The sequence below is a fragment of the Hylaeus anthracinus genome, unplaced genomic scaffold (genome assembly GCF_026225885.1).
Source record: "Hylaeus anthracinus isolate JK02 unplaced genomic scaffold, UHH_iyHylAnth1.0_haploid 3, whole genome shotgun sequence".
Lineage (NCBI taxonomy): Eukaryota > Metazoa > Arthropoda > Insecta > Hymenoptera > Colletidae > Hylaeus > Hylaeus anthracinus.
The window spans coordinates 7,109,053-7,133,054 of NW_026535284.1; the positions used below are offsets into that span (position 1 = coordinate 7,109,053).

At 40.2% G+C, this 24,002-nt stretch overlaps 3 protein-coding genes and 1 long non-coding RNA gene across 18 annotated transcripts in view; 2 read left to right on the forward strand and 2 right to left on the reverse strand.

Annotated features, from left to right (window-relative positions):
• LOC128894056 (proteasome subunit alpha type-5-like) overlaps positions 1 to 8,316 on the forward strand; it is a 196,488-nt gene extending 188,172 nt beyond the window's left edge. For 8 of the 9 annotated variants that reach the window (XM_054155473.1, XM_054155476.1, XM_054155471.1 and 5 more), the window contains 2 exons: positions 7,229 to 7,789; positions 7,926 to 8,316. In XM_054155473.1, coding sequence (XP_054011448.1) covers positions 7,229 to 7,789; positions 7,926 to 8,093 — 729 coding nt within the window. In that variant the 3' untranslated portion in view covers positions 8,094 to 8,316. Of the gene's footprint in view, positions 1 to 6,629; positions 6,806 to 7,228; positions 7,790 to 7,925 lie in introns of those variants that run through there. The other variant, XM_054155486.1, reaches the window with a different exon arrangement.
• LOC128894069 (ataxin-10) lies at positions 2,040 to 6,409 on the reverse strand. Its single transcript, XM_054155513.1, has 6 exons — positions 6,008 to 6,409; positions 5,460 to 5,930; positions 4,860 to 5,371; positions 4,527 to 4,792; positions 2,434 to 2,497; positions 2,040 to 2,291 (listed from the first exon to the last, which is right to left on the reverse strand). Exons 1-6 carry the CDS (start codon positions 6,121 to 6,123, stop codon positions 2,101 to 2,103), a joined length of 1,620 nt encoding a protein of 539 aa, XP_054011488.1. The 5' UTR covers positions 6,124 to 6,409; the 3' UTR covers positions 2,040 to 2,100.
• A 2,416-nt stretch (positions 8,317 to 10,732) lies between the features above and the next one.
• Positions 10,733 to 24,002, reverse strand: part of LOC128894071 (uncharacterized) — a 42,835-nt gene continuing 29,565 nt past the window's right edge. For 2 of the 7 annotated variants that reach the window (XM_054155524.1, XM_054155525.1), the window contains 5 exons: positions 19,017 to 19,499; positions 15,754 to 15,915; positions 13,817 to 14,075; positions 13,371 to 13,664; positions 10,733 to 13,028 (listed from right to left, as the gene is read on the reverse strand). In XM_054155524.1, coding sequence (XP_054011499.1) covers positions 12,814 to 13,028; positions 13,371 to 13,664; positions 13,817 to 14,075; positions 15,754 to 15,915; positions 19,017 to 19,292 — 1,206 coding nt within the window. In that variant the 5' untranslated portion in view covers positions 19,293 to 19,499 and the 3' untranslated portion in view covers positions 10,733 to 12,813. Of the gene's footprint in view, positions 13,029 to 13,370; positions 13,665 to 13,816; positions 14,076 to 15,753; positions 15,916 to 19,016; positions 20,993 to 24,002 lie in introns of those variants that run through there. The other 5 variants (XM_054155519.1, XM_054155521.1, XM_054155523.1 and 2 more) reach the window with 4 other exon arrangements.
• LOC128894088 (uncharacterized) overlaps positions 22,537 to 24,002 on the forward strand; it is a 1,660-nt gene continuing 194 nt past the window's right edge. Inside the window, exons 1-2 of the long non-coding RNA XR_008461457.1 lie at positions 22,537 to 23,805; positions 23,854 to 23,984. This is a non-coding gene — a long non-coding RNA (uncharacterized LOC128894088). The remainder of the gene's footprint in view (positions 23,806 to 23,853; positions 23,985 to 24,002) is intronic.

The following is a 24,002-nucleotide window of genomic DNA, read 5'->3' on the forward strand; positions in this document are numbered from 1 at the left end:
GATTAAGAATGAAGAAATCAGAATCCTGAACACCAGTTTCCTTCTTCTAGTAGTCTATAGAAGTTTCTTTATTTCTAGTGTGAAAGAGTCACTGAAGTAGGTGATGCACTTTGAGAAAGTTTGAGTTTAGAAGAAATGAGTGCCTTTATCGAATCGTGTTTTAAATTGAGTCCGTAGGATTAAGAAGGAAGAAATCAGAATCCTGAATACCAGTTTCCTTCTTCTAGTAGTCTGTAGAAGTTTTAAGCTACAGTACGGGCTTAGCAACCCTGAGGTACCCGAGCTAAAAGAGGGGCCAGCTGGTCCCTATTGATGAGAAGTAAGAGATACTGCAAACAGTATTAAAACAATGCAGGAGTCATGTAAGACGCACGCGCGTGTCGAATGAAGAAATATGCAAATGTAAAGAAATAGAGAAAGTGATAGTGAAATAGCTTCGTCAATTATAAAAAGCTGATCACTTTAATAAACGACTGAACTGAACTGACGAAACACTAGCGCTACCTTCGCGACCCTCGCGACCCTGTCTACCGCTGAACAGGCTACTTTATATCACAGGCACATGATTATTTAATATCTGCAAGTTAAATTATCCCGCAATAGATCAAACAATGCAACCGACTCGAATATGCAATACTTCCTTCGTTCTCAATATCTGATTAACCGTAAACTCTTCAGGAGCGCACAGATATCTCCCAATCCGGTGAATCAACGCGATCCATCCAATAATTTAATACTAATCCAGGAAAATTCAATGTCAGTAAGATGACACCAGGCGATAGTGGCAGTCCGTGCGAAATAAATTTTCCTTCAAAACGGATTCGGATGATAAATGTTGACGTATAGTCGAACAGCTGCATTAGTAACTGCTAATAGACCGTGAACTCCGGCGCAGCTTTTATTGTACCGTAAATCACTCAGCCATGAATGCAGATATTATGTCTCTTTATGCAATACGATATCATATTTCACGTAATGGTACCTATCATGTAGTATAATTGTAGGCTTATTTTACAGTCGACACGGCGGCGAGATACGTTTGCCAGTCGGGCCTAACTCGAATAATTATTACGCCTAAGTCTCGATAAAGAGATCACGGTTACATTATCCGGTGAGCTATCGATGTACCCAGGAAATAGTAAAATAATTAACACGAGTCGTAACTACACGCCTAAACGATTTGAAGAAAGCAGTGCGCTCCTTTCCAGGCGCAAACTGTTCTTCAATTTGTACAGAAACATACGCGTTCTAACGAAGGCAAGAGATACACGCGTTGAGATACATACCACTGAAGTTTATTCTGAATTTAATATTTATTTGTTAAGTTTATGGGCTGGCTTTGATGTTTTCGATTAACGGAATTGTTGAAGATTGTTTCGGTTTGATGTCAAGAGAAATATTTTAAACAGGAATAGTTGGTGCAGAATAATTGAAGTATAAATAAAATATGTAAAGTTTCTCGCGTAACTATTCGTACATTCCTCAAAAGGCTTTCAGTTGTCTGAAAACATTTTAAAATAAACTTCAGAAGAGCCGTGTATGACTTCAAGTTTAATCATAAATAGACTGCGGATCTTTGTGCGAAATAAAATTCTTGCGAACGTCCCTACAAAAATTGAACCTAAATAGGAATTTATTTTATTCTACAAATATTATAACACGAACTTTACTTTCAATCTTTTTTTATATTCTTGCGTATTGCTTGCATTCTGTAGGCTCTTGCACATTCAAATTTTCTATAAATGCATAATGATCCGCAGTTTTAGAATAGGGTAAACGAAACTTGACGAAATTAAACACGAGACAATTTAAACATGTACAAAGTTTATCGCATAACGTTCGTACATTTCTCAAGAAATGTTCAGTCGTCTGAAAACATTTTAACAATCTCCAGAAGGGCCATACATGGCTTCAATTTTAATTATAAACTTTTGAATCCATCTAATTGTAATAATATTATTTGTTATCTCTAACTAGGGGTACAATCCCAATTCTCAAGAAATGTTCGGTCGTCTGAAAACATTTTAACAATCTCCAGAAGGGCCATAAATGGCTTCAATTTTAATTATAAACTTTTGAATCCATCTAATTGTAATAATATTATTTGTTATCTCTAACTAGGGGTACAATTCCAATTCTCTTTCCTTCTTCCTCGTGCAAGGTCAGCCCCATTTCCTGGAGCACGCTGTTTTCCACGATTCCGGTCCTCGTGCAATTCCGGATGATCTCTTGATTCCCAGGGTTATTCTCGCATAAATTCCGCAGCGCGAGGATCGTCCATTGCATTATAACTACGCGTTTAAAAAGGTTTAATCGCTACGGGTAACGGGCGACGTTAATTTGTTAAAATATCATTGGCGTCGCGACCACGCCATCAGAATATATAATATTTATTTATGTAGAACGGGAGGGGGGCTCCCGGTGGGTACTTACGCGGATTCCTCGCGTCTATATTGCAGCAGTCCAGAAGCAGAGGTATGGCGTCCATTTCGCGGAGCTGAAAATGTTCAACGTCATGAGAACTTATGCCCTGTCCCCGAGCGAACGCTTATGATATTATGTCGTATAATGCCCCTGGATGCCGCGTAAACCGAACGACATCGCGCATAAACACCAGCCAAGCTGTTTTTCTTTCTACTGTTATCCTTGTTTTTACAGAAAACACGCGGGGGCAACGCGTGATCATGAAACATCATCGGAGGAAATAACTGGAAAACTGGAAATGCAATCGAGTGATTGCTTATAGATATTTTATTTCTTTTCGTATTTGGAAACTTGATTTCAGAGACAAAATATTTGCGTTTATTGTCCCAGGATTCAAATCGAAGATGTAAAGGGAATAATAAAGATGGGTACGTTCGAATAACATCTGCTCTTCTGTAACTTTGTGCATTAGAAGATCTATATTTATATGAAAGTTTTCTATTTATTTATTCTTTATAAAAGTGACTCTTTAGTTATTCATTAATTCTTTTTACTAAGGGCATATCCCATTTAAAAGTATATCAAATTTGTTCAACTACTTTCTAGTATGAAGAATAATTTTTAAGATTGTATTCATCGATACCTTGGGTGTTGGTATTAATTAGTCCTTAAACTGGACCCTTGGAGGTTTTTATTACAAACAGTAATTATATGCAAGGGAAGATACTATTATCTATTTTAAATATGCATATCTTGATCCTAATTGTATATATTTTGTTGTTTGCCCAAGAGGAGTACTTGAACTACAATGTCATACTTGTAAGATGGCATCAAGAAGCTGATACTTCAAAGAGTAGTATTACCTCTGTTTTTTCACAGTCATTACATGCAAGGTAAAATACCATAATTCATTTTAAATATGCATATCTTAATACATGTTTTAATCCCTATATACATACATATCTAAATAGAAATACGTCTCCTTTACTTTTTACTGCTCCACAAACGCGCAAAGTTTCATTCAAAGAATCTGTGTTCCCTGTCAGAGCGGCTACGCCAATAAAATGATTGGACTCGTAACAGAAAGCGACCGTACTTCCATCTCGCTAATATATTAACGCAGTATCCGATGCTGGCTAAATTGCCGCGTCTTCGAGCTGGACAGGATACTTAATTTTCCTTTGTTCGTGGCGAACAGTGCGCGCGGTACCATCGGTTCTTTCTTTTGTACCATCTCCACCGCGTAAGAGATGAAATCAATAAGAGGCAATAGCGATCACTTGGGCCCTGTACGCAACAGGAGCAATAAAAAGCGAGCAAGTTATTTCGTATTTAACTTTTGTATTCTATCATCTCTTTTTACGCGTCAGGAAATGATCTATGACGTAAGGAGGTCTGATATAGGTGTTTGATAAATGAATAATTGACTGAAAGATGAGAGCAGAGAAACAAGTGTAAGACTGTCCGTGAAAAATGATCAAACTGATGAGAAAGATTGTTCAATTTTTTATTTATCGCTGGTATTTACCAGCGTCTTCGCGTAACAGTTGAAGATGCAACCGCTGCCACTTTCAGGCGCTACGTTATGGGCCTCCGATCGCTATTATGGTTGCACTTTACTTACCGACAGGGATAGGCAAAATTTAAATAAAACAACTAATAAAAGATGGACGTTCATCTATTACTCGTTGAATAAAAATTGGGGTATGAATTATAGCAATCATGGCAACTGTCAGTACAACAAACAAATTAATTGTGGATCTTGATTTAGCTTGATGATAGCGAGACCCTGGATATATAATCATGTTACTACGCAAAGATAAAAAGATGGCTAGTGGGTCTAACTGGTAACAGTGTAATCTATTTGATTATACTATAGAATTTTATATAACAATCTATACTATACTGTTGAATTCTATAAGCCAATCAGACACTACTAGCCAACTTCTCATTTTTATACAGTATTTGCTTTGGTAAAAGATATAACATTAGCATGACTATATCGAGTATACATAACATGTAAACGTACTCAATGATGATTCCCAGCTGCTCTTCTTTTTATAACATTACAAGTAATTCAGTGAGAAGAAATGGATACTCACCAGATCCTGGCAATCTTTGTTTCTGTACGACATATTCCCAATAACTCTGATCAATCCAGCTTTAAAACCAAAAGCTGGGTGACTGTAAAAGTCATTCCTCCCTGAATTCTTTTCTCCCTCCTTAGTTTCACCAATATTTGAGTTCCCTCCTAATTCATTATCTTCAGATATTCCTTGTGCAGCTGGTGCTACATCACTCAACCTCTGCATAGGTGTAAAACAATTGTTGGATTCTTTTCCAATCATTTGTATAGATTTCAAAAGATCTATGGAAATATACACTGTAAAATATTCATTAAATGTTGAAGTAAATATGATTTGCAGGATACTCACAAGTGCAGTTGATGAGTAAGCTTCTGTAATTTTTTAGAAAATTGTATTCCTTTAATGAACCAGAAGTTAAGGTTCCTAGAATATCAAGCATTATAACGATTTCTGTAGGTTCCATTTTATCTGAACATGTATCAGCAGTTTTCAGAATTAAGTCGCTCTTCCTGCAAAAACTTTCTGCCAGAAACTCCACAGTGTCTATTGCAAATAGGTGTTCCTTTTTTGAATTATATACAGTGTCTGAGATTTCACTATGAATAATTTCCAATAAATATAATTTGTCTTCTGTGTCCATATCATTATACGCATTTCTTAATACATTCGATTGGCATAATAAAAACATCAAACTTTCCTTTGCACTTTCAAAATCGTTTTTAATAGGTTTTAGAAGTTTTGAACATAAATGTATTTTCTCTAGTTCTGTAAAAGTTTTCCCTTCCAATTCTTTCAAGGCATTATGGATAAATACACATGAAGCTCTAATAAGCGGAACATGTTCAGAATGAGTGAGATTCCTGAAGATGATTAATTCTATTACTATGCTGTTCCGATATCAATTAAGATATTAAAATAATAACTCGATATCAAAGTAACAGTACTTACATTATCACAGTTTTCAAATTAGTATCATATAAACATTTTGGTACATTATACTGATCTGGAAAACTGGTATCCTTACATGCAAATGTAAATAGATTACATAAAAACTGAACACTTAATCTAAGAATCTCTAACTGCTCGTCTAACAAATCTTCATCAGCTTTGTGTGATATAATAAAATTCGATGTCCATTCGATAACACCTTCATAAGGAAAATGAGAATTAGATGCGTACGACTGACAAATTTCTTTCTCTTCAAAAGATTCATTACTCGTAGCTAAACGAGAGTATAATTTATGGCAAAATATTCCACATTCGATGTTAGTTTGAATGTATTCTTTATGTTTGTAGCCATTAAAACAAGAATTCCCTAAGCATTTTAAGCATGCAATTTTTATATTCCTTGGAACAATAGAATCATCTGTTACCAGAATTTGCGCTACTTTCGCTAAGACTGAAAATGCAATTAACTCCCTAAAAATCAACAATTTGTTACACGTCTGTAAGTAAGCCTAACAATTAAAAAATGTTTTATATTCATTAAATCATACTCTGATTGTAGGGTTCTAAATAATTTAGGGTTAAGAAGACTTGATACTTCTTCCCAATTTTGTTGAGACAAAGCTGCTTCAAGTTTAGGTATTAAATCAATATTGTTAGTATTCATTGTGTTGTTATTAATTACAAATTTAAAATAAGTTGTGCTTTTTAATATTTAACAAAAATTCTACACAATTTGTACATGGATAACCATCAAAGTCAATTGGTCAATGCTAATATAATAATTACAGGTTTATCAATGTTATGTATATAATGCTTAACAGAATATAAATATTCAAATACATTGATTAATAAATTATACTATTTTTTAAACAGGAGGAATAATAAAAACAAGTACATATATTCAAACAATTTTAATCATATATAAATTGACAGCTTAAATTAGTTTTAACTAGTGGCGCCATCGGTGGCAAGACCCTCAAGTTTCTAGTGAAAATAGTTCCCACTGTCGCCGTTAGATGGCACGAGCGATTCTATTAATTTCTATTTATCATAAATACATAAATATACGATTCTTAGTTTAATAATACTACAATATATTAGTTAATATGTCAAGTTTACCATTTCTATGAATAGTTATTTAATGCGCTACTAATTATCGATTCATTCAATTGTGGCGCCATTGGTGGGAGCACGCTCAAGTTGTCATAAAATATTTCGTCTCACTCGGTAAACTTTTCGGTACATACTGATTCAAGTCCTTCTGTGACGACCGTGACTAGCGTTTGTCAAGTCGGCTTAAACTTATTTTGGGATAACTTTTATTGAAAGAAAAATCTGTCTTCGAGGTAAATATCCATAGTTTTAAAGAATTAAATTGTACCAAGATTAGTCCTAATTTGCTGTGTCTGTGTATCAGTAACGTAAATTTATTGGTTTTGCTTTGTCATTGCGAACGCAATAACCTCTTTTCGTTTAAGTTTTCTGTTTATTTTAATCATTGTTGAATCGGGTTGAGAATTACGAGTACATAGGAATAATAATTCTGCGTTTTACATCTATATCTAACTATGAAATTAACAATATATTTAATAATATTTGTAGTATCGAGTGATAACCTAATATCAATTAATATCATAAATATTACAAAGAATTTGTGATAATAAAGTAAATAAGAGCTGAAGAATATTGTAAAATATATACGTGTATATGTTGTATAAAAAATCCTGGCAAAGTATGAACTTTAATTACAGCTATACTTTTCTTTTCAGATGTTTCTAACACGTTCGGAGTACGATCATGGTGTTAACACTTTCTCTCCAGAGGGGAGGTTATTTCAAGTTGAGTATGCTTTAGAAGCTATCAAACTTGGTTCCACTGCCATAGGAATTGCAACACAGGAAGGTGTAGTGTTAGCAGTAGAGAAACGTATTACATCCTCTCTAATGGAACCTACAACAGTAGAAAAGATTGTAGAAATTGATAAGCATATTGGATGCGCTGCATCTGGCTTAATAGCTGATTCCAGAACAATGATTGATCGTGCTAGATCCGAATGCCAAAATCATTGGTTTGTTTACAACGAGAGAATGACCGTAGAGTCAACAGCTCAAGCTGTTTCTAATTTAGCTATACAATTTGGAGATAGCGATAATGATGGTAGTGCTATGTCTCGACCATTTGGTGTAGCCATGTTGTTTGCTGGTATTGATGCGAAAGGGCCTCAATTGTTCCACATGGACCCTTCGGGTAACTTTGTTCAGTTTGATGCAAAAGCCATTGGTTCAGGAAGTGAAGGTGCACAACAGAACCTTCAAGAAGTGTATCATAAGGTAAGCTACTATATTATATATATCATCAATGTCAATTATCAAATTATTATCTTGAATTTAGTATAAATGTGAACCTATTATCGAATTAATATAAGATTGGATAAATCATATTTGATATTGTAATTTTTTATTGCAGTCTATGACACTTAAAGAAGCAATTAAATCTGCCTTAACTATACTCAAGCAAGTTATGGAAGAGAAATTGAATGACACTAATATAGAAGTAATGACAATGACACCAGAAAAACTCTTTCATATGTTTTCAAAAGCTGAATTACAAGAGGTGATTAAAGATATTGCTTAAACATTAGAGTGATTAAGTACATGTTAATTTTACCAACATTAATGCATAACATTATAAGCAGCAGAGATATGGTATATGGAAACTGTATAACTGCAAATTACACATACATTTTTCACTCAAAGAATATGTAATTTTTACGCAATGGATGGTTTTATATATTTTTGTTCGTAATAGTAAACTTTAAGTGTCTTTCTCCTTATATAAAAAAATTCCTTTAACACTACTTCCTAATAATCTTCAATCTTGCATCTATATTTAAGTTAATGCAATGCAATAATGTTTAGTTCCTGGCAAATTATTAATAATTACAGTAAAACTATATTCTAAATCAAGATCTCATAATTATTCAAAACATCTATATTTTTATTTCATTGCAAGAAAATACTTTATGCAGTTGTACTCCAATAACCTATTGAAATCGTTATGTATAAAACTTCTCTTTTAACCTTTTTATTTAGTTAATGAATAATCTGCCATCATCGAGAGAAGATTCATTAAGATCAAGATCCAATACCTCTGGTCCACTCCCAACCATATCCATTTCTGGGTAACAAAATAAGAAGACTACATTTATTGATATTTATACATCCTTTCTCATAAATGTTTTTCCATCCTTACCAAGATAACATAATAAAATATTTGTTAAACTCATTTATAGTACGCCTTCCCCAACCTTAAATTAAAATTACTTCTCCCTTCCAATCATATGTAGTATACTTCATACTGTGGCTAGTAGTAGTGGCTGTGGTAGTTCGATCAAATAGAATAATACTTCAGATCAGCTGATAACTTTGAAAACTAAAAGTGTACATCTTAATACACATCTGTGTGAAATATGGGTTCAATTTACGATTTAGTTTGCTAGATATGATCACTAGAATATTTCCCTTTAATTTCCTTACACATTTCCCTTTAATTCCCCCCCATTTCCTGATATATTTCCCATAAGTTTCTCTCCATTTCCTGGTATATTTCCCTTTAATTTCCCTCCATTACCTTACACATTTCCCTTTAACATCCCCTCATTTCCGCGATTCTTCCTGGTTTAACAATGTTGCAAATCGCTATTCTCAGACCTTCCGACAATGTTGCAAAGTCAACAATGTTGCAAATCGCTACGCTCGAAACTTCAACAATGTTGCAAATCGCTCCTCTCAGACCTTCAACAATGTTGAAAAGCCAACAATGTTGCAAATCGCTTCTCTTGGAACTTTAACAATGTTGCAAATCGCTACTCTCGAAACTTCAACAATGTTGCAAATTGCTCCTCTCAAACCTTCAACAATGTTGCAAATCGCTACTCTCGAAACTTCAACAATGTTGCAAATCGCTACTCTCGAAACTTCAACAATGTTGCAAAGTCAACAATGTTGCAAACCGCTACGCTCGAAAGTTCAACAATGTTGCAAAGCCAACAATGTTGCAAATCGCTACGCTCGAAACTTCAACAATGTTGCAAAGCCAACAATGTTGCAAATCGCTTTTCTTGGAACTTTAACAATGTTGCAAATCGCTTCTCTCAGACCTTTAACAATGTTGCAACTCGCTACTCTCGAAACTTCAACAATGTTGCAAACTCGACAATTTTGCAATTTGCAACATTGTTGGTTTTTGCAACATTGTTGAAGGTCTGAGATAAGCGATTTGCAACATTGTTGGCTTTGCAACATTGTTGAAGTTTCGAGAGGAGCTATTTGCAATATTGTTGGCTTTTGCAACATTGTTGAAGGTCTGAGAGGAGCAATTTGCAACATTGTTAAAGTTCCAAGAGGAGTGATTTGCAACATTGTTGAAGTTTCGAGAGGAGCTATTTGCAACATTGTCGAAGGTCTGAGAGGAGCAATCTGCAACATCGTTAAACCAGGAAGAATCGCAGAAATGAGGGGATGTTAAAGGGAAATGTGTAAGGTAATGAAGGGAAATTAAAAGCAAATGGAGGGAAACTAAAGGGAAATATACCAGGAAACGGTGGAATATGAAAGGGAAACGTGTAAGGTAATGATGGGAAATTAAAAAGAAATGGAGGGAAACTAAAGGGAAATATACCGGGAAATTTTATTTGCACGAATACGTAGTTTTACTTCATTTTTTTAAACATACCATCCATCCTTATTAGAAGGAACAAATCTAGTCCAATTTTTGTATTTAATATCTTAAATTATGTGGTAAGTATGGTAACATAATATGGTAAGTAAGTGAAAAGGTAGAACTGGGAAGAATTCTCTAGGTATAAGACAAGGAACAATATAACTCGCGGATTGTGATATTAGAAGTGAATAATTATTATTTTATCGCATTCGTTGTACACGATATAATAAACCTACTGTAATTGCGATGTTCGTAAAATCTCATCTTGTCCGACAAAACAATCTTCAGATTCTTAACGATCGGATTCGAGTTAATCTCAAAACCCGATCGCTAAGTTACCCTGAACGTGCACTCACGTGGAGCAAACGTACTTACATATTTTTCATGAACAAACTTGTGCAGACAAAAGAATCCTCATTCGACGGCGTATTCTCCTCAATGGACAAAACCAATCACACCTCACGTATCGAGTCACGCCCTCAATCGCACACGAATACACGTGTATCGTTTTTATCGCCGGGATACACGTCGAATCACAGTAAAATCGCGAGATTTATTTATTTATTTATTTGTATTTATTTTTTTTTTTTTTATTCGTCGTCGCCTTATATGTATAGAGCAACTTGTTCCACATTTTGTTTCAGCGAGTACAGAGGGACGTATTACAAGTATACGCCGTGTCTGGGTCCTTAAAAATCTAACCGATCGCGCCTGCGCAATCGTTCTAGCTATTGTCTGTATGCAACAAGCGTATATTGACTATACGTTTTTTATTTTATATTTTCGTGTAGTTTTTGTACTACGATGCCAATTCACGCTACTCGTCCTCGTTCTAAAAACTTCTACGGGCACCTAAGAAAGATTTGATTAAGCTTTCCCCGCGTATTTCCCAATAGATCTACTTGTCACTGTCCCTGCATCTCCTCAAAAGTTGGGAGACCTAATCCTCGTGGTGACGAATGGAATGCAAATTTGAAATTTAAATAGCGATTCCGTTGATTCATTTCATTTTTCATTTTGTATCTGTCGATAACGAACATAACCGAGTCGCCGTTTGAATTTCAAAGTCATAATTCATCCATGATATCTATTCTTCGTAAATCGAAACCCTCGTGCTTCGATAATCCCAGGCAAGGATATGTAATTATCAAACGTGTGAATGTAATCGATAAAAGATTTGGAAATTACGTTACAGTAGCCTCTACCGTCGAGTTCCCGGTCTCGCCTAATTGATTTCGAAGAGCAGCATTTCAAAGAAGTGGTATCGAGAAGTACTCGCGAACGCGTTCTCTTCGTCCTTGTGATATATACGGCAATCGTTCGAATATCACAGTTTATCGAGTATATGATATGTAGTCAGCGATTCGATCGATAACCAGACGTGGCCAACATTCTCAGTCGATTAACAAATATCCTTATTCGAATATCGCTTACTCGTTATCTGACGTAGATATCCAGATAAAAATGTTGCCCACCCCTGTCGATAAGTCGTCGATAGTAGTAAAAGTCGTCACGCGGTGTGTGTATGTACATGCAGATGGCTCCCCATTGATATCGAGGGGGCACGATATACAATAACGTTTCGCTGAACGTCGGATGAAGTATGTAAAGTCGAAAAATACAAACTGGCCAGAGGCGTAACTAAACGGGTATGCAAACCCGTAAGCGTACAAGATTCTCGTTGAGATTTCCCTAAAGCGTATACGAAAGTGTCGCCATTACGATTCGTTTATTATTCGACGGAGATCTTTGGTCTCCGATTCCCCATGGCTGGGGGGGGGGGGGGCTCTCTTTCTCTCTCTCTCTCTCGTTTCTTGATATTGCAAAATTCGTACGATTACGACGACGATACAGCTCTAATAAAGTCGCAAGCAGCGCGTTATAATACCCGAGCCACGCGATGATGTAAGAAAATAAGTGACTTTATAAAACCGGAAACGAGATGATCGTATCGCACGGATTAGCGCGCTACCAATATCGCGGATTGGTTTTACGAGTCCTCGAAACGAGCCTTTAGATTGCCATGCAACAACCTTTGTTTCCATGAGACGATACAGTGGATGCAAATGAAACCACGCGACTGTGGCAGGGGACTTACGCCAACGCAATATTCTCTGAATACATGCAAGTTCTTTAAGTGGCACTGTAACATCTTACAATTTTATATTTCTTGCGATGACAGAAGAAAACGAATAAATATATCACGCGATGAATGCTTCTTTACATCCGCTTTAATGTCTCATGGGACGTACCACAGATTCTCGGTTACTAGTGCAGTGGTTCTTAAACTCTAAAGGTTCACGATATAAACGTCCCGGACACTTAGGAACATAAATTCAGTAATTTCCTAAAAATTAACAAAATTATCTCAAACATTTTGTCTGTGCATTGTTTAGACCATCTTTGACGAAACATAATAAAAAAAAACAGAGACCAAAGTAGTGCTTAAGAACCACTAGACTGGATTAATACGACTAGACCAGTCGACGGCCGCGCGCAGTCGCTGCGCGCGCCACACGAATGGGCGTCTCATCGCGAAATTCGAAATTCGATGCTCGAATATCGTTCTTCGATGCTTCGAAGTTCACAGGGTGGCCCTGTCGTTGGCACGTCGTCGACGTTTCTTGACGAATCAGAAACACACGGAAGGTCTGTAGAGTCCCGTGTAACCGCACAGTCGGGCGCGCAACGCTGGCAACAATATGGCCGCCGCGGAGAGATTGTCTTGCAGCTGCGAGCACTCGCAGATCAGTAGGTACATCTTGTCGCCCTGTGACATTGATTTGTGCAGCGTAATGCGTCTTAGGCCAACCGACTTCGGTAAGTATCGGTACATCATACGGGCACCTGAAACAATTCAGGTCCAAATTAGAATAGGGTGTAGTATATGTATATGTATGCTTGGGTGAATGGTTGTGTCGATAAGATTCGGTAATGTAGGGTTCCATATTATCAGCAGTGATGGGTAAAACCCTAGGTTTCGAATAAATCTGAAGTTTACCGATATGTTTGTCTCGTTTCCTCTTTTGAACATTTTCCAGAGAAAGAAACGAGTGTTGCCCATCTCTGATTATCAGCAAAATGTAATCTACTTTGACAACCAAAGGGTTCTTGGTTTCTTTTAAAATTGAGTTTCTCTGAATAATGTGCAAAATGTGTAAAGTCATCTAAGGAAATTAAATAGAATACCTGTCCAGTAGAGCCAGTTCTGTTCGAACTTGAGGCCGTCGTCGCCTTCGAACACCTTAAAAATGGAGACGATGTAGCCGGTGGACGGAATCGGTGGTCTGACACCAGGTGGTTCCAACGGCGGCCTCGCAATGGTCGCCACCTCGTTGAACAGGTCCAACGTGTGGCTGGCTGCGTATCGCAGATCTCGAGGATCGAACTTCCTCAGAGCGGCGCACTGGACTTCGTTATAAAAGTCTACGGGATCCGTGTTCTGCTTGTTGATTAGGTAGTACGTGATAAATGGAAAATCCGCTGAAATTCATCGTAAAAAGTTATTAAATTACCTACGACGTAACGCGACTAAGTTAATTATTTTACTTTCTTACAAAAAAGACTAAAATTCGACTAGACGTGAAAAGAGTGATCGATAGTAATCTATTGGAAGCCAAGCGTCGTCGAATTACCATTTTTCTCCATGTTCGTGAGCAGAATACTCTGGGAGGCGGAGGGTGCTATTTCGGCGACCAATTCGGCCGCAGTGTCCCGTTGGAGAACCAACGGACGGGAAACTGGAGTCTCGACTAATGGATCCAACGGCTCCAGGGACGTCATGAAATGAGCCAGAACACATTGTTTAGGGTCCTCGACTTCCAGGATCGACAGAGGACTCCCTGGTCGTTTTTTGTCTGCGATTGGGGCGTGCTGGAACGAGTCGGAATAAAGCTGTGTGATTGGAAACAGACTAATTAATACGCTCCGTCTCGAGGACCTCCACTGTTGCCTGTTATTATCGTTCGTTAATCAGAGTGGTCTAATAATTTGTACTCTTTCGGTGACCCTCGAAAACGTACATTTAACTGAACCTGATAGAGTCGGTCTGTAGATGCGGCTGCCACCTACTAGGCGCGAGAAGAGCCCCTGTGAGCTGGCAACCCATCAAACGGTCTGTGTCTCTGATTGCCACCCACTAGGCGTGACAGCAGCCCCTGTAAGGTAGCAACCCGACAGACTATCTGTGACTCTGGTTGCCATCTACTAAGTTACATATTTCTAAATACAACTGCAGTTCGTAGTTCGGCGCCATTTTAGGCGGAACTGCACATGCGAGAACTATGTTATTTCATCACTTCAAGTGTGATAACCTTTAATTATCCTATATAATATAATCACCTTTTAATCTCTACACCCGGTATAATTATTTGGGCCAATCTGATGGAACGAAATGTATACAAGAGAAAGAATGCATGATACTGTAGGTTTACTTGTTAGTCACGACACGAGCGTTATTTCCGTTATGCTAGCACGTCATTCATTTGCGTTTGTTGTTCCTCGTCACGGCGGCCACGCTTTTGTCTATTTTTAAGCGTTTGAGGCTGGGCCAGCAAGGTCGTCACTGGTCGCGATTGGCCGCGACTTTAAGGCCAATAACTCGAGCTTTCTGGTTTTAGCAGGCGTGTACTCGATTAGCGTAGTTTCGCTCGGATCATTCCCCGCACGCTGGAAAATACTCTCTGATGAATATATTTTATTACGGAATTAAACGGCATCTATCGATGTACTCTGCTAAAAGTCGCCACTTCTGGGTCTTTAGTAACGTTTGTTGGTATATAGCAGATGGAAGTCTTTGACGCGTTACTGCGTCTTCTTTAGGTAAACATGCCGTTGAGACTTCAAAGGGTGCGCTCGCAAATCTTCAAACAAATGAATGGTAGAGGAATTTCGAGAGACTTTGGAAAGCGGCTACGTAGCGAAAAGGGACTGGCAGCTTTGAAGTCTGGATCGTCTTGAAAGCACTGAAATTTCGACACTACCTGTTGCGTTCAGTGTGATACGTAAACACAGAATGCGAGGATTGGAAGCGTGTTTGCGTTGGAGCATTTTAGGATCGAAGAATCTCAGGCTGGTGGGCTTCGGAGTTGAGAAGCATTTTTCTTAGGAAAAATTTTTAAAGTAAGGCATTTTTGGACTGAAACATTTGCTGTTTGAAGAGAACTAGGGATAGGAGTATTTTAAGAGAGGGAATATTTTAAACTCGAAGCGTTAGAAGTCGAAGCATTTTAGAGTTGGAATATTTCAAACTTGAAGCATTACAAGGTTCAAATTTCGAAGCATTAAAAGTCGAAACATTTTAGGGTTGGAGCATTTCAAACTTGAAGCATTTGAAGTCGAAGCATTCGACGATTAAAACTTTTGAAACTTGAAGCCTAGAGATCGAAGCATTTGACGATTGAAACCCTCTACACTACAATTGAAGCGTTTTCACTATGCAAGACTTCGCGATTTAATCATTTTAGACTGGAAGCACGTGGTATCGAGGCTTTCAGAGATGCAGAGTTTTTACGATCGAGGATTATGGGATTACAGTTTGCATGCAAGTAAATGCAAAATACGTCTCACGTACCGGAACTCCCGCTGGCAGAAAGCGTTCAACAGACGCGAGGGGGATGATGAAACAGTCCCTGTCCAACGTGGCCAAGGAGATTGGTTCACCGCGTGGCGGGCTGTTCCCGGAAACCACCAGCGGCGTGTACGCGCCGGATGCTCGGTTGCCGCTAAAGGAAACCTATGAGAACCATATAAAACGGGAATAATTAATCCCAACCAACTACCACTCTGTATTCATCTATTAGGTAGACTGGAAAGTAACGTCGTTTCTTTTACATTAAATTCAAACGAATTTTTAATAAATTTCTATTTTTAATCAATTATGTAATCGCTCTCGTTATTAGCAGCCTTTTGCCATCAGGTGTGCAACATTTTCAATGCCAGATTGATAAAAATTAACCAGCTGATGAGTGATAAACAAATATTTAACATTGCAAAAAGGACATTACTTTCCAGTTCACCTAATACATCAATTATCGAGACAATTTAGAATACGTCGCGCTCTGACTTAATGCATTTCGACATTTCACATCTCAAAGGCAGGTGCCATCGATTCATCCATTCTCCAGAGCATCCTGCGAAGCATCCTGCGGAGCATCCTAAGGCTCTGAGCAAACCTAACCCGAGTCTAACCCCATCCACCGATCGTAAACAGGATCGCGGCACCTCCACTTCCGCGATGCACCCTCGCTCGAGCTGCATTTTTAACGTTGGCGTATCCGTCGAATCGGGCCCAGGAGTAACAAGTGAATTTCGAAGTCGACAGCGCGTCGTCCCTAGGATGTAGGTTAACGCGATTCCTTTCGTTGTTCTTGCGGTGCACGTTGGCATTTCGAGACAACGCCGTGATTTATGGCGACACGCGAACGCCCGTAACCGCTCCTGACATTTTTGGCCAGGTCGCGCGACAGGGCGTGACATTATCGACAACGATCCGTAAGAGCGACTTCAGGGCGACGCCGAAGACGCAGGATGATAATAAAGGCGAGGCTTGGAGTCGTGTATCGCGGTGTGCTTTGGTTTTCGTGTCAAGAAGAAGCAGAGGAAGGTTTAGGGGTTCGTTTCACCCTCTAAATACGAAAACGGGCCAATATAAAAAAATTTCCTTGTACGTAAAAAGGAAAATAGATACTCGACTTAGAAGATAGATATTCAAGGAGATAAGCTGGCACGTAGGAAGCACGGGAAGTAAGGTCCTATGACGGGACCATATAGGATTTCTTATAACCTCGAAAGTGATCTCCACTCTCCATATCTTCTCATTGTTAACCACCAGAGGATACATCGTCAACCAATTTTGAAAAACATTCGCAGGAAGCAATATGAATCTGTCTTACGTAGGATTTATCCTGAAAAATGGACCATCCTCTCTCTGGATATTTAAACTCCCCTCCTCCCTTTCTTCAAACTGACATCACCCCCCAAAAATGACTTTGCATGCATCCTGCAAGTTTCACGCTCGATAATATTCTTCTACCTATCCCTCTTCCGTGCATCCACCTTTTAGCGAAGCCTGCAGCGAAGCACCAGGTGCTCGTCACTCCTCCGAAACGTCCATCTCCTCCGCTCCACCAGGCGCGTTGAGTCCTCGCCAAAGTATTCATGGGGGGTCTTGCCGAACGCGGAAGACCGATCTCGAGCCGTGTTCATTTTTCACGAGTCGGTGCATCGACCGCCCTCCTGGGGCTCGTCGTTCCGCGGAGGATCCATCGTGGTATTCGGGATCAATCGATGACGGGGAATGGGCGCAACGAGCGGCGGATATCGGGCATAGTCCGGCAAGCTCTCAGGAAATTTATGGCACGTCGCTAGATCCGCCTTGGCGTGCAATAAGATAGCGAGTTTGCGTGCCGCGGCGTAGGTGTAACTTCGTGCGGCCCGTTCTCCGCTGGCCGGCTCGTTTCCGCCATAATTCCGTCCGCGAAGCTATCCCGTGTTCGAAACCACTCGTCCCTCCTCGGTACGTGTCCGTCCGGTACGTGCAATCCTGGGGCGTACACTTTCCTCGTTGAAATATCGTCACGAGTGTCCGGCCGACCGTGTTTCGGCTGCCTGGCTGTAGGCTGCTCGAGGGTTGGGGTTACACGGTGCTATTTGAAGGCTCGGTTGGTCGTACTGGCTCGAGCTTTGCGGAAAGAATCGTGTTTTTAAGGAGTGGTCGGTTGGTTTTCGGAGTGGAAGACTTGGGAAGGCTGGTTTTGGATGTTGCTTGACTTTGATCGAATTGGGTGATTGATTTTTGGATTAAGGCTGCTTTCAGGATTAATATACGGCGTTAAGATAAGGATACGAATGATTTTTACCAACCGGATCGATAAGAGTTTGATGTTGTTTGATTGAATTGGATGTTTGATTTAGGTTTGAGGGTAGTTTCAGTATTAATATGTATGCTGTTCAGAAAAGGAACTTAGGAGCTTATTCGAAATTCGAAGTGGAAGCCTCGTTGCAGCTGATTTTGTAAGAGTTTGAAGTTGTTTGATTGAATTGGACGCTTGATTCTGGCGTGGGGGTAGTTTCAGTATCAATATATATGCTGTTTAGAAGAGGAACTTTGGACCTTGTTCAGAATTTGGAGTGGAATACTTTCAACCAACCGGTTCGATAAGAGTTTGATATTGTTTGATCGAATTGTATGCTTGATTCTGGCATAGTGGTAGTTTCAGTATCGATGTATATCCTGTTCAGAAAATGAACTTAGGACCTTGTTCCGAATTTGGAAGTGGAAGCCTCGCTGCAGCTGATTTTATAAGAGTTTGACGTTGTTTGATTGAATCAAACGGCTTTGCCAATGCAGATAATTTGTCCAATACATCTGTCTTGGAGATCTGTTCATGAATACAGAACCCAAGATCTGCACTATTTTCTGCAGATTCCTCCAGTTGAATCGTGCCAGCCACTCCATCTTCCAAACTGACGTGTCTCTCTTGAATTAATTGAAGTAGCCGAATTGTATTGTCTCCGTTGTGTCAATTTCGTCTGGCTGGGAGGGTGTCTTTTGGCTGATTAAATTCAATCCACATTCCGCTAAATGTCGAGAACGCTCGTGTCTTAAATCGTACCGACGCTGTGGTCGGAGATTAATTCTACTCTTCTGGGAGGCTTGCAAACAACCTCTGCAAACGATTCAGGATCCGTTATATCCCATACAGGAACTAACACTATTAGTTTCCTACTAAGGTACATCTTGGATAGACTTAACGCAGTTCTACTCAAAGTACCTATTACATAACCACTAATGTTAAATGAAATAATTACCAGAGTAAGAAATCGAAAGCTCACCTGTCTGGAGGCAGTCGGTGTAGGTGGTTCGGAAGGGTCCTTCTGCAGCGGGTTCTGAGCCTTCCTCCTCGCCTGGCCGGCAGCCGCCGATCCCTGCGCGGTGGCGCTACCCCCACCACCGCCCCACTTGATCACATGCGGGCCCGAGTTCCTCCTAGGCGGTGGGCCCAGTCGTTCGGTCGGTTCGTCCGGCGGGGACCCAAGGGCGCCGCCTGACGGTGGCGAAAGGAACAGGTGAGTCCTATATCCGTATCCCTGGTGGTCGTGATCCGCCATCGACGGGAAATAGCCAAACTCCCTGCTGCGTCTGATTGGTCCGCGTGCGCCCACGGCCGCCTGATTGGCGCCACGCACCACGCCGAAACGCGGGCCCCCGTAGCCCAAGGTGCCCGACGCGCCACCGAGGGCCGTGCGGCCCTCCAATCCCCCGCCGCCTCCTACTCCTCCTCCACCACCACCGAAGCCCTTCTCGCCGCCGAAGTTCTTGCGGAACATAAGATTCATGACTGACAAATGACGAATCGCACCGGGTCCCAATTAATCACCGTGCGTGTTAACGTGTCACGGTGTCGGTTATCGCTTTCTCGCGTGGAACAAGCAGCGGCGGCGGTGGTGGTGGTGCTCGACGATCACGAAAGCTTCCCTAACGTGTGTGTGTCCCTCACAGTCCGCGACTATGTACGTATTTCTCTCTCTTTAGGCCGTTTGCGTAGCGATTCGTTCACCGAAGCGTTCGTCACGAACGAGAAAAGGGCCTAAAGTAATCGAGGTTTGACGAGGGGTCCGATGAGGTGGCGTTGCAGCGCCCCGGGGGGAACCCCGGTGCCGCTAGATGCACAGAGTACCGTCAGGGCGCCATCTTGGACAGGAGCGCGCGCGATTCGAACCGGAGAGAATACCAAGATCAATGAACGGTGAGAATTTATTTAGGATATTTTACGATGTTCGCGTTGATTATCAAAGTTAATAAAATATAATATTTGGTTACTGATACAGAAATTGTACAAGCTTCAAAATCATATATTTTGTAATTCATGAAGTTTATAAAGTTTATGAATTTACGACATTTATTTTTCCTTGTTGAGTCTTTATATGCCAACGAGCCTTCCCCATTTGATATCGTTTCCATGCAGTTTCTATTTTCGTTAAAAATAGTAGACTTCTCGACGCTAATCCGCCATCTTACGGGGAACTATAATCAATTTAATTACGAAGAGCTGAATTCCTAGACGGTACTTTATATATCTAGCGACAGGGAGCCGGCTAATGCCGTGAATCTTCCTTTAAACCATCTTATCATTGGCCTATGGTCACTCGCGATGGAAATTCGTCGCGTTTCAAGGGGAAGGGGGTCGATCGTTTCGTAGGACAGATGGGGGTTGTTAGGGTCATCAGTCAGAGGAATTGCAACGGTGTTAATGACTGTTTTAAGGGGTCGGTGTATCTCCGCACACTCTAGTTACTCGTCTTTTCTTTGTTAGAGGTGTCGATTAAGTGGCTCCGCGTGCTCAAAAGGGACAGTTTCGTTACCGGGGATTCCCGAATGATTTATTCCTTGTCGCACGAGGTGTCAAAGTCGCTCTCTGCCCAGCAGAAAGTTCCAAAGTGGGTCTTAACCTGACTTTCCCGCGTCTAACCAATCATCAGCGCGCGTAAACTTTTATCCGACATTATGCTCGTTCATCGGAACTGCTCGCGCCATAACGATCTATATAACGTCTATAGTTAGATTAGGTTAGGCCAGTCTCCGCTTTAAAAATACGGTGATCGAAAACAGGTAGCCTGTCACATTTTCTTTTGTGTATTTTATAAGAGACGTTTTCTTTGAATATTTGAGAAGTCTCGAATTTGTATCTTCTTCTATTTTATTTATGTAAATATTTCTGGTGGAACTTGAAATCTTCATGTTTCAAATATAATAAATACTTTGCACTATTTCCTTGTATTTTCATTTCCAATTATATATGTATGATATAAACACGTTAAATTCCAGTTGATTGTTGGCCCCTAAACTAACCTAATCCAACCTAACACCCTATTCCTCTCCAAATCGCCGACAAATCGTCAGAACTTCCTACTCGACGCATAATCTCGCCTCCCTGTATCGTTCCAACCCAAGTTGACAAAGCAGAGAGAAAAAGTTTAACAATTTGATCACGTTCAATCTCGAGAATCCGCCATTTAAGTTTCGCCATTAGGCTCTAGCAGCAAGGACGTTATACTTCGATTTAACTCGACGAGTTTCAAGGTTCTGGAATTGTAATTGCACGTTGTCTTCATCGACGAGTGGAAAATGATAGCGTGTCACGCGGAAATCGAAGATCTGTATCGTTCCCTATTACGGATTCCGACGATAAACTGAACGTCGAAACGGTAAGCCTAATTGCGAGCTATAGACAAACACAACGGGGCTCGGCTATAGAGTTCCCTGGTATTTTCGATGTTTCTTTGCTTTGTACTCAACCTGTAGATCATGGAGTTCCGTAAGTAAGGACGTAAGCCTTGTAAGGACGTTAAAATTGAAGTTTTCAAAATTGTCGAAAAATTTCAAAAGTGCGTCGGATGAAAAATCTCGGTACGTCTAATTAGGGACTCTAAAAATAGAAATCTCGAGAAAAATTCGCTACCCCACCTTGATATAAGAACGTCTCCAGGCTCGTCTAGTGGCCTTAATACAGAGTGTCCCAAAAATGTTGGAAGTTCTTGAAAGTGGTGGTTCGGAGGATTATTTGAAACAACTTTTTCCTTAGCGAAAATGTTGTCCGAGGCTTCGTTAAGGAGATATTACCAGAAAAGCCCCGACCAATCAGAGCACGAGTATACCGTTGGAGTGGCCGCGATTAATATCTCCTCAACGAAGCCTCGGATAACATTTTCGCTAAGAAAAAAGTTGTTTCAAATCACCACCACCACCACCCCTCCCCCCCTCCGAACCATCCCTTTCAAGAACTTCCAACATTTTTGGGACACCCTGTATCAAGGACTAGCAGTATATCGAAAGTTGGTTCCACAAAAATCCTAAATAAAATAAATTCCAATCGAGCTTGAATAAAAAATTAAACCAAATCTCGCGTAATTTTTCTCTTAACATGTGAAATCATGCTTTACCTCCCTTCTTTATTTACTTACACTATTATAATCCCCTGAAACAGTACATTCTACTTTCTCCCTCGAGCATCGGACCCAATCTTGATTATCTTTGACACGTATTCGAGCTTTTTACCCCACAAAGACGATAATTTTGCAGATCTCGGTCTGCAGTCGGCTTCGGCCCGCCTATCTCGCGTTCGAACACGTTACAGGTCGCGCGGAGGACGCTAATCGTCCCCCAGGTACGATTTGCGACGCAAAACCTTTTGGACCTCGACACCTCGATAGTTACAAGACTCCCTGGAAGGTTTCGCGTACCGAGCAAAAACCACTTGCTCCTTCGACTTCGACCGCGATCGAAGAACCGCCGGGACGCTGCTTTCCTTTCTTTGTCGTCGCGATTCGTGCGCAAACTCTGAGACCTTCACAGGGAAAGCGAACAGCAAGCAAACGAACATCTGGCCAACGAGGATCGAGACCATTGGACACGTTCGCGACACCGCCAGGATTAGTTCGGTTAGAGTTGCTCTACGTTTACTCAAAAATGCAAGCTCGACACGTTGACCGCCGCGGATTGGCCGAACCATCTGTGCTGGTCCCACGCTTTGCATCTATTTAGACACGGATGTAACGGGTGGCTACACCGACTGGGGCCAGGCTATTCGTTCATTGTACAAACGTTGAAATTAGAAACTGTGGAGGAATGTTGGTCACAGAGGACGATGACGTCTTTGTTATTTTAGGATGTTTTTAGTACTCAGGTTTATGGTTAGCTTGGAATGCTAATTGAAGTTTACAAAAAACCTCCTCCTTTTTCGAAGTCGGTTAAAGAAGTTGTATACTTCTGAAAATTTCACTTGGAAGTTGAGATATCGTAATAAGAACTTCGTACTCTTTGATGGAATTGTTTGAATAATAAACGGTTAGCACTGTTACTTCGGTCTCTTGGTTACGTATTCGTTGATATTAAGAATCTTCAAAAACGCTTTAAACAGATCTTAGGAAATATTACGTTTCACGTGAAAAAAGTAAATAAACTTTTTCCTTATTTCCCCTACTGAAGTTTCCTGAAACATTTGGAAGCATCGCTTGTACCTGTCAATATTTTTGACAACTTTCGCACGATAAACTTCTAAACACTGGACAGTTAGATAAATGAGAAGAAACAATCAGCCTATAATAAATAGAGAGACAATAAAGTCACTGATAAACGATGTTCAAGCGATCGAGTGCAACAACCCAGAGCCCAGGGGGACACCCCACAGGATGCAGCGGTCAACGTGTTAAAAAGAAACCCACGATCAAAACCACATTCCCCAATCGATAGTTAAATTTCCTCGACAGCGTTACACAGTTACCAATCACCAAATCCAGATTCTCGTATGTACATTGTACAGTCAGGGGTGTGGAAGAAGAGTCCCGGTTAGTCCAACTTCACTCGACAGTGTTACTAAAGTTAATTAAAGCTCTTCAGGTACTACAGTTCACGAGCTCAGGAGGAAGGTTGCCAAACCTCCTCAAGTATTACGATTCCGGAGCTCAAATACAAGGTTGTTAAAGCTCCTCAGGTACTGGGATTCTCGAGTTCAAGGAGGAAAACTGTTAAAGCTCCTCAGGTATTAAGCTCAGCTTTTAGAGATACGTCAGAAATAGGTTGGAGAGAATTAAATAAAGCACTGGACAATATAAAGCTCCTCAGGTACTGGGATTCTCGAGATCCGGGAGGAAGATTGTTAAAGCTCCTCAGGTACTGGGATTCTCGAGTTCCGGGAGGAAGATTGTTAAAGCTCCCCAGGTATTAAGCTCAGCTTTTAGAGATACGTCAGAAATAGGTTGGAGAGAATTAAATAAAGCACTCGACAATATAAAGCTCCTCAGGTACTGGGATTCTCGAGT

Coding starts and splice junctions, on each gene's coding strand:
- LOC128894069 (XM_054155513.1), bottom strand. CDS start 6,123: ATGAATACTAACAATATTGATTTAATACCTAAACTTGAAGCAGCTTTG. Junction 5,931..6,007: donor TTTAGAACCCTACAATCAGA/GTATGATTTAAT, acceptor GTTGATTTTTAG/GGAGTTAATTGCATTTTCAG. Junction 5,372..5,459: donor AATTTGAAAACTGTGATAAT/GTAAGTACTGTT, acceptor AATCATCTTCAG/GAATCTCACTCATTCTGAAC.